Source organism: Alternaria arborescens, assembly GCF_004154835.1.
Source record: "Alternaria arborescens strain FERA 675 chromosome Unknown contig_77, whole genome shotgun sequence".
In the NCBI taxonomy this organism is placed as follows: Eukaryota; Fungi; Ascomycota; class Dothideomycetes; order Pleosporales; family Pleosporaceae; genus Alternaria; species Alternaria arborescens.
Window position 1 is genome coordinate 25,485 of NW_021167932.1, and position 13,663 is coordinate 39,147.

At 49.2% G+C, this 13,663-nt stretch overlaps 5 protein-coding genes across 5 annotated transcripts; 4 read left to right on the forward strand and 1 right to left on the reverse strand.

The window, feature by feature from the left end:
- Window positions 1-1,838: 1,838 nt before the first annotated feature.
- Window positions 1,839-2,546, forward strand: AA0111_g12380 (hypothetical protein; the record flags this gene model as incomplete). The annotated part of the gene is made up of 1 exon (XM_028646353.1): window positions 1,839-2,546. The coding sequence occupies one exon, from the start codon at window positions 1,839-1,841 to the stop codon at window positions 2,544-2,546; it is 708 nt and encodes a 235-aa protein (XP_028500030.1).
- An 87-nt stretch (window positions 2,547-2,633) lies between these two features.
- On the forward strand, window positions 2,634-2,882 carry AA0111_g12381 (hypothetical protein; the record flags this gene model as incomplete). Its single annotated transcript, XM_028646354.1, has 1 exon — window positions 2,634-2,882. The coding sequence occupies one exon, from the start codon at window positions 2,634-2,636 to the stop codon at window positions 2,880-2,882; it is 249 nt and encodes an 82-aa protein (XP_028500029.1).
- A 136-nt stretch (window positions 2,883-3,018) lies between these two features.
- Window positions 3,019-8,476, reverse strand: AA0111_g12382 (hypothetical protein; the record flags this gene model as incomplete). The annotated part of the gene is made up of 7 exons (XM_028646355.1): window positions 3,019-3,090; window positions 3,167-4,496; window positions 4,552-6,289; window positions 6,343-6,564; window positions 6,622-6,867; window positions 6,913-7,129; window positions 7,181-8,476. 7 exons carry the CDS (start codon window positions 8,474-8,476, stop codon window positions 3,019-3,021), a joined length of 5,121 nt encoding a protein of 1,706 aa, XP_028500028.1.
- A 1,457-nt stretch (window positions 8,477-9,933) lies between these two features.
- AA0111_g12383 (hypothetical protein) lies at window positions 9,934-11,165 on the forward strand (the record flags this gene model as incomplete). The annotated part of the gene is made up of 3 exons (XM_028646356.1): window positions 9,934-10,150; window positions 10,207-10,612; window positions 10,658-11,165. The coding sequence occupies 3 exons, from the start codon at window positions 9,934-9,936 to the stop codon at window positions 11,163-11,165; spliced, it is 1,131 nt and encodes a 376-aa protein (XP_028500027.1).
- Window positions 11,166-11,931: 766 nt separating this feature from the next.
- AA0111_g12384 (Monoamine oxidase N) lies at window positions 11,932-13,475 on the forward strand (the record flags this gene model as incomplete). Its single annotated transcript, XM_028646357.1, has 2 exons — window positions 11,932-12,360; window positions 12,414-13,475. The coding sequence occupies 2 exons, from the start codon at window positions 11,932-11,934 to the stop codon at window positions 13,473-13,475; spliced, it is 1,491 nt and encodes a 496-aa protein (XP_028500031.1).
- Window positions 13,476-13,663: the final 188 nt, after the last annotated feature.

The following is a 13,663-nucleotide window of genomic DNA, read 5'->3' on the forward strand; positions in this document are numbered from 1 at the left end:
GGTTTTCCCGGTACTGACCAGCTAAGCATGCATCGAGGTATCCCATCCGAAATGAAAGAGATAATAGACAAGGAGCGTGCCCGTCAGCGGGTAACTATAGACCCTACTCATGGTATTTTGACGGTGCTTGCCGAAGATACTGGCGCCATCTGCGGCTGCATCTCCTTCCGGTCGACAAGCAAAACACTCAGTGATAGTGACAGGGACTCACATTCAGAGAACATGCGAGCAATGCTTCAATGGGCAGACTGGGTGGGAGAGCTCGGATGCTCGGTAGCAGCCATATTTTACACGCCACCAGTCCCCGAACTAGCCCAAGAAGTGTCGCCACTTAGCGCTGGAGCTGCGTGGCCAAGTAGGAAAACCCGAGATCAATGGGCATGTTTACTCGCTGCGCCAATGAGGGAAAAATTGAACTTGTATTTCACCCGCTGGATGGATGGCATGGAAGTGCCGAGATGGTTTTCCAAATTCATGACAACGCAGATATGTCTATGTACTCTGATCGCGGAATTGAAGCGGAAAGTTTGTTATGTCAGCGTCTCTGCCAAACCTGGAAACTTTCGCCTACTTGCTTGCTCGGAAGAAACACAAGTCGACGATCGAGTGATTCGAGTGTGTGAATTACTGAGTCCAATAGTTATGCGCAAGCGAGGCGAGTTGGGTAATGCGGTCACAATCATCAGTCCTACCCAATTTCAGGGTCAAGCTGCGGTTGGAGAGCCAAAGAGCACGAACGAAGGCAGGGGAACGATCTTGGAAGACCGGTTTGTCGAGCATCATATACACTAACAAGTAGCAAAGACATAAGAAGTGTTGAGAAACCCCTAGCTTATCGTCAATACCGGCAATACATGGCCGAGCGTTGTAGGGGCGCACGTTTAAGCTGCGTCTGCACGCCCCAGAATGCCTATATCGGAGCAGCAAAGATCCGCTGCCCGTGATTCGTGCAATTGAATCCTTTGATTGGATCCGGGATCGAGACAACTGGCAGTTGCAACTTCTGCTTTGCCCCACTATGTCGCAAGGCATTCGCACGAGCTTTACTGAGCTTAGTTATCTAGTCTCTGGGATGTTGTCATCGATGTATCCGTACGATAACTGCATGGTATATCAGACTACACAGTTATCCGTCACTCTTCCAAACATCGAAGAAACTGAGCTCGAGTGGTTACGGTTTTCATGTGACAAAGTTCGAGACAATTGGTCAATTTGTTCCTGTAATGCAACTCAGAGACAGCCCATCACAAATACCTCGATTTATACGGTCGTGTTGTAGGAATCTATTCATCGCTCAACCTTGGTCTCAGTGACTTGACAACTTGATGAAAGTGACCCGCTTTGTGGCACGACCAGTCTCATCCACATCTTGACTTGTGTTTTCTGCGAAAGGTTAATTCGCAGTTCGCAGCTTGCACATGAATTCTAATCCATGTAGCTAACACGCTCTTTCCCAGGCCATATGATCCATGATCATTAATCCAAACTGACTTCATGCTCAGATCCTTTCCCATATTAAGGTACACCAAGCCTTTGATGTACTCGGGCCGATTCAAGGTTGTTTCGTCTTGATCCCGCCTTGGTCAGCATTGCGGGATCAGCTGGAGCGGGCCGCGTATCGTTTCGTCCGGAACCGGGATCTCTATCGTTACACATCCAACGTGCATTGCACATATGCCACAGCTTAATCATGATGCTGGTAATAGTTTTCAATTGCTATTCAAGCCTAATCGTATGTGCAACGAATGCACAATCAAGATTTCAAGAACACCTACGTCCAACGCCACTACCTTAACGTCGCAAGGAATTTGCATAGTTTGTTACATCTCCATGTCAAGATGGCCTCCAACCCAAATTTCAACGAGAAAACTAGCGCTGTTGCTGTCGCACATCACTACGCTTCGCAAGCTCGCAACAAGACTGTCCTGATAACTGGTGTCTCCAGATATGGCATTGGAGAGGGGATTGCCCGCGCTTTTGCTCATGGCGGCGCATCTACTGTTATCGTGACCGGTCGAGACGATACTCGTTTGTCGTTAATTGTTAAGGACCTTACCACAGACTATCCCTCGGTCAAGTTTCACCCTCACAAACTCGATCTTACTTCTCTTGAGGCTACTCGTCGCTCCGCGAATGAGCTTCTTGAGTATGATACTGTTCCACAAATCGATTTCGTGGTCACTAATGCTGGCGGCGCCTTCCTCGGTCCCAGACAACTCACCCCAGATGGCCTGGAGTCGAGTTTTCCTATCAATCATCTCGGTCACTTCCTCTTCGTCGCCAATTTACTCCCGACGCTCCGCCTGGCAGCAAAAGACTCGGTACCTGGAGACACACGTGTAATCGTGATCAACAGCACCGCACTGCATATATCTCCGTTCCGCTTTGCGGACTACAATTTCGACGGCAACGTTGTCCCGGAGGACGAAGCCCCAAATTGGGCTCCTATCAAGGAGATATTCGGCTTTGGGGAGCACGAAGGTTATTCCGCATGGATCGCGTACGGACAAAACAAAACAGCTAATGTACTATGTGCTGTTAACTAGAACACACTCTTCTCACACAAAGGTATCTTTGCTTTCGCGCTGCATCCTGGAGGCGTGAAAACTCGAGCAACGGACGAGGTGTCGGACATGATGGCCAAAGAGCAAAAGGCAAAATTACCAGATCCATTCGAGAAGACTATCGATCAAGGTACTGCAACCGCCTTAGTAGCTGCGCTAGATCGAGAGTTAACGCCGGGGAAAGGTGTATTCTTGAATGACTGTCAAGTCACGGATGTGCCGCCGTATGCAGATAGCAAAGACAAGGCACAAAGACTATGGACGTTGAGTGAGAATCTTGTTGCAGAGAAGCTCGGAAGCGCCTTGCAGCTTGCTTGATAGATACACAAAAGAGTTTTCATGTTACAGCCACGACCTCCTGGGGTTCGCTCGTTGTTCTTCACAAAGAACATCGTTGCAGCCACATAGTATAGACGCGATTTGAGATTTATAGCTTGTTCCAGACACAGAGTTTCTAATTTTCGAGCATCTGAAGGTTCTCTCCATTCAATGTCGGCATTCGCATAAGCTCGCCTTCGTGGTAATCCTGTACGTGTTAGCAGAGAATAACAACTCTGATGGTTTGAACTTGCAGTAAGACGCCTGTTATCGCCATGTGGTACTTTGTATCGCTGTATTGATCCAATGGGACGAGAGATTACAGTAACAGATTGGCAGGATAACGAATGGCCCCATTTATATGTGTCTCGGAGGATCGGCGTAAGAACTATCCGAACATTATCTGGATCACCGTCGTTGTGTAGTACTGTCGCAGAGACAGACTTCTGTGTTTCGTTTGGAAGGTAGAGCAAACACTCCTCAGTGTTGACTAGCGAAGAATAGCTTTTCAAGACCACTGCACCATCGGAGTATGTACGTATCGTCTGGAGTACCGGCTTGCCGTCTCGTGTGCCAAGTGTGAGTGCATTGGAGGACGGCGCCTCGCGATTGCGATCTTGTGCAGTAGAATAGATCTGTTCTGATTCTGTCGAGAACGAATGTCTGGCAAAGTTCGTAGGGGTTTGCAAGGTCCGACTAATCGGGTCTCCGAAGTTACTCAGATCATCTGAGATCGGCAACATTAGGGGCAAAGCTACTGCCGTGAACCGTTCTATGTTTACGACTCTTTTCTCTTTGGAGTGGAAGTGATCCCCAGAGAGAAACCTTCCACAAGGTGAAAAACTGAGGTTTCGGAGGCCCGTTCCGTATACCATCTTCGTTGTTTTCTCATCATTGCACAAGCCAAAAGGAATGGCTCGGAAATCCCATATGGACGTCATGTTCATCTCGCCCAAACGCCAAGGTACAAGCTTCATCAAAGCGATCATCTGGTATTGAGGGTTGAATGTGATATCGCCGTCAATCAGGAAGTCTCCGTAGACATCTTCCAACGTTGCAATTTGTCGCCAAGCAGACCCGCCCATGAATTGGATATCTGAGGCTTCTTTCTCCCAGATTCCAAAGGTCCAAAGACCTTCAGAGGAGTCGTTGAAATCGTTGTGCCGTTCAAGATGTGCTAGATACCGTCCACATGGCGTGAACAGCCTACGGTACTTTGCGCGTGTCGCAGATGGCCTCGGCGACCTTGGTTCTGCTGCTACATCTTGGTTGTTGTCGCGAGCAGCAGGATTCAAGCCAACTTTCTGGCTCATGACTGTCCCCAGGCTATCTACCCAGTAGACGGAACGGAGGATTGAGATCTGGCTCATGTCGGACGCGAACCTGACGGGAAATCTAAACTTCTGATCCTTCGCTGCTAATTCGACTTCGAGAAGGTCCTCCGAATCAAGATACACACTGAAGTGCCTAATGGCTGGAAATCCTTCAGTCATTTGTAGAACTTGATAATCAGCTACTGCGTCTTTGAGATCGACAGACGTTCCTAGGGGATTGCATGGTGGTGAGCATATACATCTTCCATAATACAGGCATGGTAGATTTTCTCCGGATTTGCTGGTAAAGCTTAGTTCAATATGAACCTAGTAGATCGTCGGACTGTTAGACATACCTTTCCTTACTAGAGCGGAAGACTCTCAACACACCCAGAAGACTGCCGCATCCCGACAGCTTTGACGCTTTCAGGATCATTTCTCCCAAATCATATCTTCCTCGATCTCCCGTTATAATAGCGACCTTGGCCTCGTGGTTGTATGCCCAAGACATTTGTCCAAGATATGCGGAAACGCTTGGGCCCCAAATCTCGTATGGCCGGACAGACAGCAGGTGGCTCCAATGCTGCTGAAGCTTCTCAAGATCTTCTGACAATTCATGGATATGGTCGAGCGGTTTTCTGATTTGCGCTTGTCTTGCGTCTCGCTGATATCTTGTATCATGACGTTCCAGTCTTCTCTCAAGTTCGTACCAAAGTGATTCGACAGATGGTTGAAAGCCCCAAGTCCAGCAAGCTTCAATCCAAGCCGAGATCGAGGACTTCTGGCCAAGTAAGCTACCTAGTTGTTGTAATAGTGGGTAGCACTCAGATATTAGCTCTGGCAACGTATTGGACATAAGTTGCAAGGCGTCAACTATGTGTTCAACCCAATGGCGAGCAGAGTATTCTAAGAATGGTAGCTCCTCTGCCAACACTAGCTTATCAGCTTCGGTATCAAGCGCTCCGCTCAGTGGTGTTTGCGGCACGTCATGGACCAAGTATGACAAGCATACTTGAGAGATCCAGAGAGAACTCGATTGTCGATCAATTCGAAATTGGCTTTTCATGTCCATAGCTTCTTCTGACAGTAGAAAACTTCGAAAGGACAAATGCGAGAACGAGACGGTAGAGTTTGGCCCGATATCGACCAGCGCCCCACATAGTCTCTGGAGGGTATTCATCACATTCTCACGATTACCTTTGCTCGATAGCTTGTGTCCTGGCTCCACTGATATGGCAACATCAAGCTCCCTGATTGTCGGTGGTCTTTTCGACAGCACAAGGACGCGGAAGATTCTGATTAACAAATCGCGATCCTGAGGATATAGTGCCTCGAATTGTTGGAGCATCCCGGAGTAGAGCCGGGGCATCGTGACGAGCCGATTAGGGTCCCATAACTCACGTTTTCTTTCCCTGAGACTGAGTACTGGACTTTGCAGGTAAGACATGATTAAACTTGCCCAAAGGAAGCTAGAATCTGCGCATGAAGCAAGGGTGTCCGCTGTACGCTCTGCAAGTACACGATCATCCAGCTGTCCGCGATATTGCATCGATTTGATCTCGCGAACCAGAAAAGCATAGATGTCCAGCCTGTTGGTTCGAGGAAGCCCTTCGCTTTGAACAAGATGCGTGAGGTCGGGATCTACCGGGATCTGAGGTCGGCCGAGGAGGAGGAATTTTATCTTCGTGCTACTACAAGCCGCAGAAAGGAAAGGCCACATTTTTTCAACATCGTGACACTCATCAATAGCATCGAATACCAAGGCTACAGAGGGTATACTTCGGACAGCGAGTAGCAGAAACTCTGAAAGCTCATGCTCGGTAGCTATACGTCGGCTGCCATCACTTTGCAACTTCAATACGGACAGGAGGTCCATAATAGCGGAGTCTCCAGCGAGAATTTCGACAAGCTGCGCTGCTGCCGCTCGGAGCGCGTCACAAAAGCTTCTATGCCCAGGTTTTTGGGCATTAAAGTAGAAGTATATAATGCTTGCGTGCGGATCTTCGTTGATTGTCATCTTATTGGGAGAGACAGCCGACTGTAGGTCTTCAATCATGGCTGTTGATAGGATAGTTTTCCCATAACCAGCAGATCCTATTGTCGCAATGCGTTAATAGAGTCATTGTAACAAGTTGTGGATCTGTTACCTTCAAGTAATAGAATAGGAGGGCAGCTGTGTTGTCTCGTATAGCTGCGGCTGCTTGTAGTTTGCAGGTCATCCGTATATAGCGACTCCTTCCACATTGTGTAGACCTTCAAAGACTGAAGCCAAGCACATGAGCCTGGACTTCTAGCATTCTTGGCCCTGTCAAACTCTGCATGAAAATCTGGGGGCAGAATCCATCTGACACCGGTAGTACAATTAGCGCCTTTGATAATTAGCAAACTGTCACGTAATCTGAAGTGATAGTTCTCTGCGCGCTTACTGTGGCAGTCATCCCTCTCCTTCTCTAACCTTCCCATAGTTGATCGACTTTGGAAGTATTCTTCGCGTTTTCTGAGGTCTTCGACAACGTTATCTATGAATATATTCAAAGATCCATGCTTTCCTGCTCTAAGCTCAATAGCGAAAAGAAGTTTGTGCTCGTGGAGTCTTGCGATCAGGCTCTCGAACCGAAGTTTGAAAGGGACAGACAGTACATCCATGGTAGCGTCATGCGTCTGGTCAAGATCTAGCAAAAATTAACACGGACAAGTGGCTAGCAATTCACACTTACGACTGAATCGAGTGCTGAAGAATCGGCATGCATCACGACAGAAGCGAAGTATATCGGCGTACACGAAGGCTAACGCTTTCCCAAGTGCTTCTTTGTCCAGCCCTCGAGGATCAGCTTCGACACGTCCTACGTAGTCTTGATAACTGGGCAACTCTTGTCTGATCCGACCAAGCAGGTGAGCCAGCCGCTCAAACAGATTTGGGAAATTCAAACTTCGCTGCGATCTATCAGCAATGGTTCTCGTACATACTCCTATGCTCATTCTTACCACAAACAACAATCTGATTGCTCCCCAGAGCGTGCAGGACCACTCTGGATCAACTCCTATAGCAAGACTTGCAGCCGGGAAAAAGTGTGCCAAACGCGACGAAAAGTCGTCCACAACTTCGCTGGCTGTCATCAACCTTGAAGAATGCTTCAGGTTTTGGAAGTGACCGCGAATATCAGCCATCATTTCCTGACGATCTACAAATGTCTCGAAACGCGGCCATTCGTCCCAGTAAACAGCATTAAGGAAGGAGGCATGTGCTCCGCGGAAAATTGACTTGGCATCAGATCCGTTTGCAATGTTCCTAGGAAGACAAAGCGCTTGATGCCAAGGATTTAACAGTAGTAGATTCGAATGATTGGAAGCTGCTTTCCGAAAAAGGGCTGCCGTCGTTGCGCGAGATTGCGACTTTCCGGAACCATTGTCGTAAGATCTTCTTCTCCTCAAGGTACCCATACTCCTGACGTTGTGCAAACGGGCATGGGCCTTGTAGCCGCCAGAAAAGGCGGATGGGCCCAATTCATCGCCAGAGTGATAACCCTGTGCATCGATCTCTTCATCCTGCAATTCCCGGACATTCTTCTCGAGTCGCTTGCGCGCCTTTTCCTCCCCTTCTCCGTAAAGTAGAGGCATGAAGACGTTAAAGATCCCGCAAAGACAGTATGCTTTGTCTTCTTCTTTGGCTGTATCCCGATATTCTGCCCAGGCGAAACGCTCAAGTACCGAAAAGTCACGAAGAGGATGACCTCTAAGTGCGTCCGTCGGCACACCAGTGATATGAGTGATCTTGAGTTCCAGAGAACGTTTGTTGCCCAGACAATGACCATCAGATGAGAAGAATTGGACCGATCCAGGTGCTATAAGCTCTTGCAGCGTCCATCCCCTTGTAAACCATCGGCTTCGCTGGAAACTTTCTATCCAAACATGGCTCGGGAGCATATCGCCGCTTATAGGATCCAGCGAAGATACGTCCGAAAGATACACAAAACACTTGCTTGCTCTGCTGTACCACAGAAACATGGAATTGATAGCTTCAGAAAGCTCAGCATGATTCCGCTTGTCGATACAGCATGTGTCGACCCAGAAGTAATGCAAGTCGTGTTTCAGTGCCTGTTCGCGACAGAAAAGTATTTTCTTGTAGCCTTGCTGGGATGCTGATGTCTCTTTGTAGAAGTTCACAAATGCGACTTCGCTGTCGCCCCATGTGTGAGAGAGGATGGCGTATGGTGGAATGTCGTGTTTATGGAACTCTTGTAGCTCCAGAGTTCCGTCTTTGTGAGTATGAATCAAGCGCATAGTTCTGAAGGCTAGAGACGATGCCAAAAGCTCTTATTTATGAAGTTTACAGGTGCGTATCGTGTGCAAGATCGGGCTGCTCAGTTGCAGCCTGGCGTTGCTGGTAGTTTTGTAAAGCCTGCCAGTGGAGAGAAAAAGTGCGAATTGAATCATCAAAGGATGGAAGAACTTTGCGGCCGGAAAGTCCATGGCAGTGCGAATTCGAGGCTTGTATGAGATTCCGGCCTGCGGGCTGTGTTTGATGGCGGCAGGCGCAAGGGTAAGCTCAACCACTGAGGGTGGCCCACGAGCACTTGAACGGCGCGCATGGCGTCGACAGGCAACCATTTGGTAGCCACGCTCAACAGCGCATGGCCGCTCCATTGCGCCCCAATCACGAAAGCGTCTATCAGCTGAGGCGGGTTCATTACTTCCTTAGATCGTTTGGTGACGATTGAGCAATGCTAGGCGAAAATGTGAGGCAGAGTCTACTTTTGTTGACTAGCGATGCGATGCAACGAGCGACGAGGTTGGTACACAGTTCACCCGTCCTTTGAAGACGCTATACACTCACTGACTCACAGCCTTTCAATATGCGCATTGGTGCGCCATAGCCTACAACCATGAAGGGCCAACGGCGCAAACAGAGGCATGGGCTGCAAGCTGCTATTGACGCCTTCTCGATGCTGCGCGTAACTTCTCCCCATTTGAACGGCAGCGATCTCGCAAGTTTGCGCCTGCTCCTGGCGATATTATGGTGGTTAGTGATATCCGCCCTACTTGTGTGACGAGTGGTCGAAAGTGACGCTGCGTGCGACGGGCGTTCCAGGCTTAGAGGTGGTGGCGCTGGCGCTGAATCGGCAAGCGTCAACCTCGGCTCATACTTTCGCGCAACTGCATCTACATATTTTGGCTCCTATACCTACGGTTTTTTGACATATCGCGTACGTCCCAAGCTGAACAATCTCGCGAGTGTGGTCGCATATCTATGCTCACTGGCGTGCTGAGCTCAGTGAAATACTGCAATGGCTGTGCGCCCACGTTGTGGCTAATCTGCGAGGCACGCGTAGCTTCTTCCTCCCTGGAATCAATGGTTCCGAACCTTCCGATCTGCAACCTGCCACACCACTTTACGAGACAGCGGTGCAAATATGCCTGCATCAGCGGCTATGAAGAAAGAACAAGGCTGCTTCCAGTGTTCACGACGTAGAATCGTTTGCGATAGAAACGAGCCATCGTGCCTCAAATGCGCGAAGAAGGGTATCGAGTGCTCTGGACTTGGCAGAATTCGATTCGCTGCAGGAGTGGCTAGAAGGGGTCGTTTGAAGGATTGCAAGATCCCTAGAACTGGAGGAAATGATGAATGCCAGGAGCTTCCGATCACTACCAAATTCCAGACGGCACTACTTTGGCCAGGCGAAGAAACAGCGAAGAAGAAGCAGTGTGATGTAAGAAAGAGCACCACCGCAAGGATAGCAATGAAGCCAAAACTCCTTGCACCAAGCCAATTAGAGGACGGTGTAAGTCCAACAGTTCCCTCCATTAAGCAAGCCACGATCGATGGAGAAGACAACGACGGACTGGAAAACATCTGTCGAGGTGGACATCCTGTTGTCAAGGCGTATCCCCAGCACTACGATGTCGTTCCTTGGATTGCACCGATAGCGCCAGAATTACGAATGCTCCTTTCGTATTGTATGTTGCTATATCCTCTCTGCTTCAATCCTAGACGTTCGTTGACTCCAATACAGTCTCCGATTTTGTAGCTCCGGTCATGGTTGTGCTTGACGACGACACAAATGGATATCGATCACTAGTGCTTCCTATGGCAATCCAGGATGAAGTCCTCTGTCGGGCGGTGAACGTTGTCGCTGCGCAACATCTAAGTCGTCAGAGACCCGAACTCCAGAGAGCAGCTGAAGCTGAACGCACCGCTGTCATCTCACGCTTACGCTGCGACTCTTTGAAGCAGTCTGCGGATAAAGTGTTCAACAAGTTCACGTGGGCTACTCTGATTGTACTTCTAGTGGGCGAGACCGTAACAGGCAGTGCGGACTATGGCTTTCTGATTCAGATGCTGCTCAGCTTGTCCATGAGCAAACCTGGTCGGGACGCCAACCCCGTCTTATTCAACTTTTTGCAAGCGCAAACCCACATGTATGTACCCAAGAAGACGACAATTTTGCTTCTGACATTTGGCAGGTTTGAATTGCTTGGGATACCACTCCTTGGCGAGGAGATGGGCCTACTCACGACAATGAGAGCTTCGGAGTCTCTGATGAGCTGGCTGTCATATCCGCATCTCCCGGAGAACAGCGAGGATCGACGTCTTGCGGATCTGATACGGCAGTGTTTCCTTTCCGCATGTGACATATATATGGGAACCGCAGCCAATGTCAACGCAATCTCAACCTTCCCTGACTCGATCCAAACACATTTGATCCAGCGACTCATCGATAAGGTATCAAAGATCTTGCCTGACGCTCGTGGCGCCCATGCACTGGTCTGGGTTTGCTTCGTTGCTGGAGCAGCTTCGACAGACCAAAGTCAAAGAGAATTTCTTGTTCACCGCATGGAGCACATATATACCCGTACGCAGTTCCGTAATATCCCTACTGCAATACAGAGTCTGCGAAACATATGGGCACGCGCGTACGGAGAACGCTGGACCGTCTGTCTCCCTCGATTGTCGAGCGTATTGGCCATGTAAGGCATATGATTGAAAGACTTGGCGTCTCATGCATTGGTACGCTTGTCTTTATGATGCTTGCATCCTATAATCTTATTGAAGACGTCTTGCTTAGCGCACTTGGCCTCACAGGGACTCTGTCGTGTTTGCTTATCGAGACTGCGCGACGGCAGACCTGGATCGGCATCACACGAGCGCGTTCTGACTTGTGGGATGAGCTTCCTTCGGATCGCCCTACTCATGAACAGGGGTCTAAAAAACTTCGATGTAGTGTGCGCGGTCGTCATGTAACGAGAGACATTGTGAAAAGAAGAAGCGCTGACACGCCCAGTCCCGATTAGGTTGTTAATCGGAGAAACTGCTAGACCCAAGACAGATTAGCTGCATATTACTACCCCACCACATACTGAATGCATTCGCCAACGATGGGCCGAACAGTAGTATGACACTACAAGATCGAGGAAACACCCCACTCAGCAACTCCAAACACCGAATCATCGTCCCATCAAACGACCACTATTATAGCATAGTCTCATATGTTTCTCACGATAGCCCGAGCTTGGACCTTTTTTGATCCACACGGTAGCGCAGTGACTATCGCCTTCTCACATCAATGCCCCGAAATGGAAGGTTCACTCCGCCTGGCATTTGCCTCTAGTCGTGCATACTGCCAAAATGGATCAACACGATAGAACTTGCGAAGAAATGCTACTTAAGCCTGCGAGTTCCCAAGGACTCTACAACGCTTGCTAGCACATTGTCTCATCGATTTACTTCTCGTCGGAAGATGGATTCTCGCGATGGTTACACATGGACACCCACCGACGGCCTCAAAGCTGGCGTGCCGTCCCTCGGCGTCATAACACCCTCTACCAACCTTTCGGAATCGGAAGAAGAATTCTACGATGTCATCGTTGTTGGCGCTGGCTACTGCGGCCTCACAGCCGCGCGCAACGCCGCGGTGGAAGGGTTGAAAGTGTTGCTACTGGAAGGCCGGGATCGCATTGGCGGCCGATCGTGGTCATCAAACATCCAAGGTTACCCTTTTGAGATGGGAGGTACATGGGTGCATTGGGGCCAGTCAAATACTTGGAGAGAGATTGTAAGATATCAGATGATGAACGAGGTGGAGAAGTCGTTTGATTTCTCCCATGGTGTCAATCACTATGAACTGAATATTGGGCTTGAAGGCTCTACCATGAGCCATGACGAGGAGGTCTGTTTCCAAGATATCGCTATAGACAGGGTCATGTTACTGATGAGATCAAGGATGCACTACTTATCGCGGCATTGAACAAATTCACGAACATAGATGGAGCTTATGGGAGAAACATGATTCCTCTACCCTACGACATGTTCCACGTTGCCAATGCGACGCACCTCGATGATGTCTCCGCTCAAGACCGCATTGATGCGATTGCACTATCACTATCGCCGCAGGAGCGTGCCGCCGTCGAATCCTTCGTCCTGCTATGTAGTGGGGCCACTCTTGCGACAACGAGCTTTCTCGAATTTATGCATTGGTGGGCCCTCTGTGGCTACACCTACGCAGGCTGCATAGACATGCTTATCACCTGGAAATTCAAGGGTGGACAATCGAGCTTCGCAATCAAATTCTTTCAGGAAGCACTCGCAACGAAGCGTCTCGCATACGCTTTCAACAGCCCGGTGAACAACATTCAGGATACGGGTCGAAAAGTGCAAGTCACGACACGGGATGGCCGCCGGTACCATGCAGCGCGACTGATCTCAGCAATGCCTCTGAACGTCTTGGGCGAGGTGACTTTCGATCCACCCCTTTGTGCTGGAAAAACAAAGGCTATCGCAACAGGCCATGTCAATCAATGCGTCAAAGTTCACGCAGAGGTGTCGAACAAGGATCTCCGCTCTTGGACAGGCGTTGCTTATCCGCACAATGAGCTCATGTACGCCATTGGCGACGGAACAACACCTGCAGGCAATACACATATCGTCTGCTTTGGCGGTAGCAACAAACATATTGATCCTGAGGACGATATTGACGCAACTAAGCGTGCAGTTACAAATATGTTCGTGCAGCAGAAAGACCAGCCTAACATCGAGAGATTAGTATTCCACAACTGGTCGAAAGATGAGTTTGCAAAGGGTGCGTGGTTTTTTTCGTCTCCTGGCTTCCTTGCAAAACATCTGGATGATATGCGGGAGAGGCACGGAAATGTGCTGTTTGCCAACTCGGATTGGGCACTTGGTTGGAGGAGTTTCATTGACGGTGCAATTGAGGAAGGCACGAGCGTTGCCTATGAGGTGCGGACAGAGTTGACAAAGCTTCGAGAGGTGCATAGCAGTTCATGAGGCGGTTTGAATGGAAATACAAATCGCACACCAAATAGTATCGCCGCTGAGCAGCAAAGTGTACTCTGCATCGAGGAAAGATTTCCTACTTCTCACGTTCATACATGATTAGATTGAAGACAGTGTGTATATCCAAGGGATGATTGGTTTGAGCTCAAGGCGGAGGGAAAGAATATCGCATGTTATCT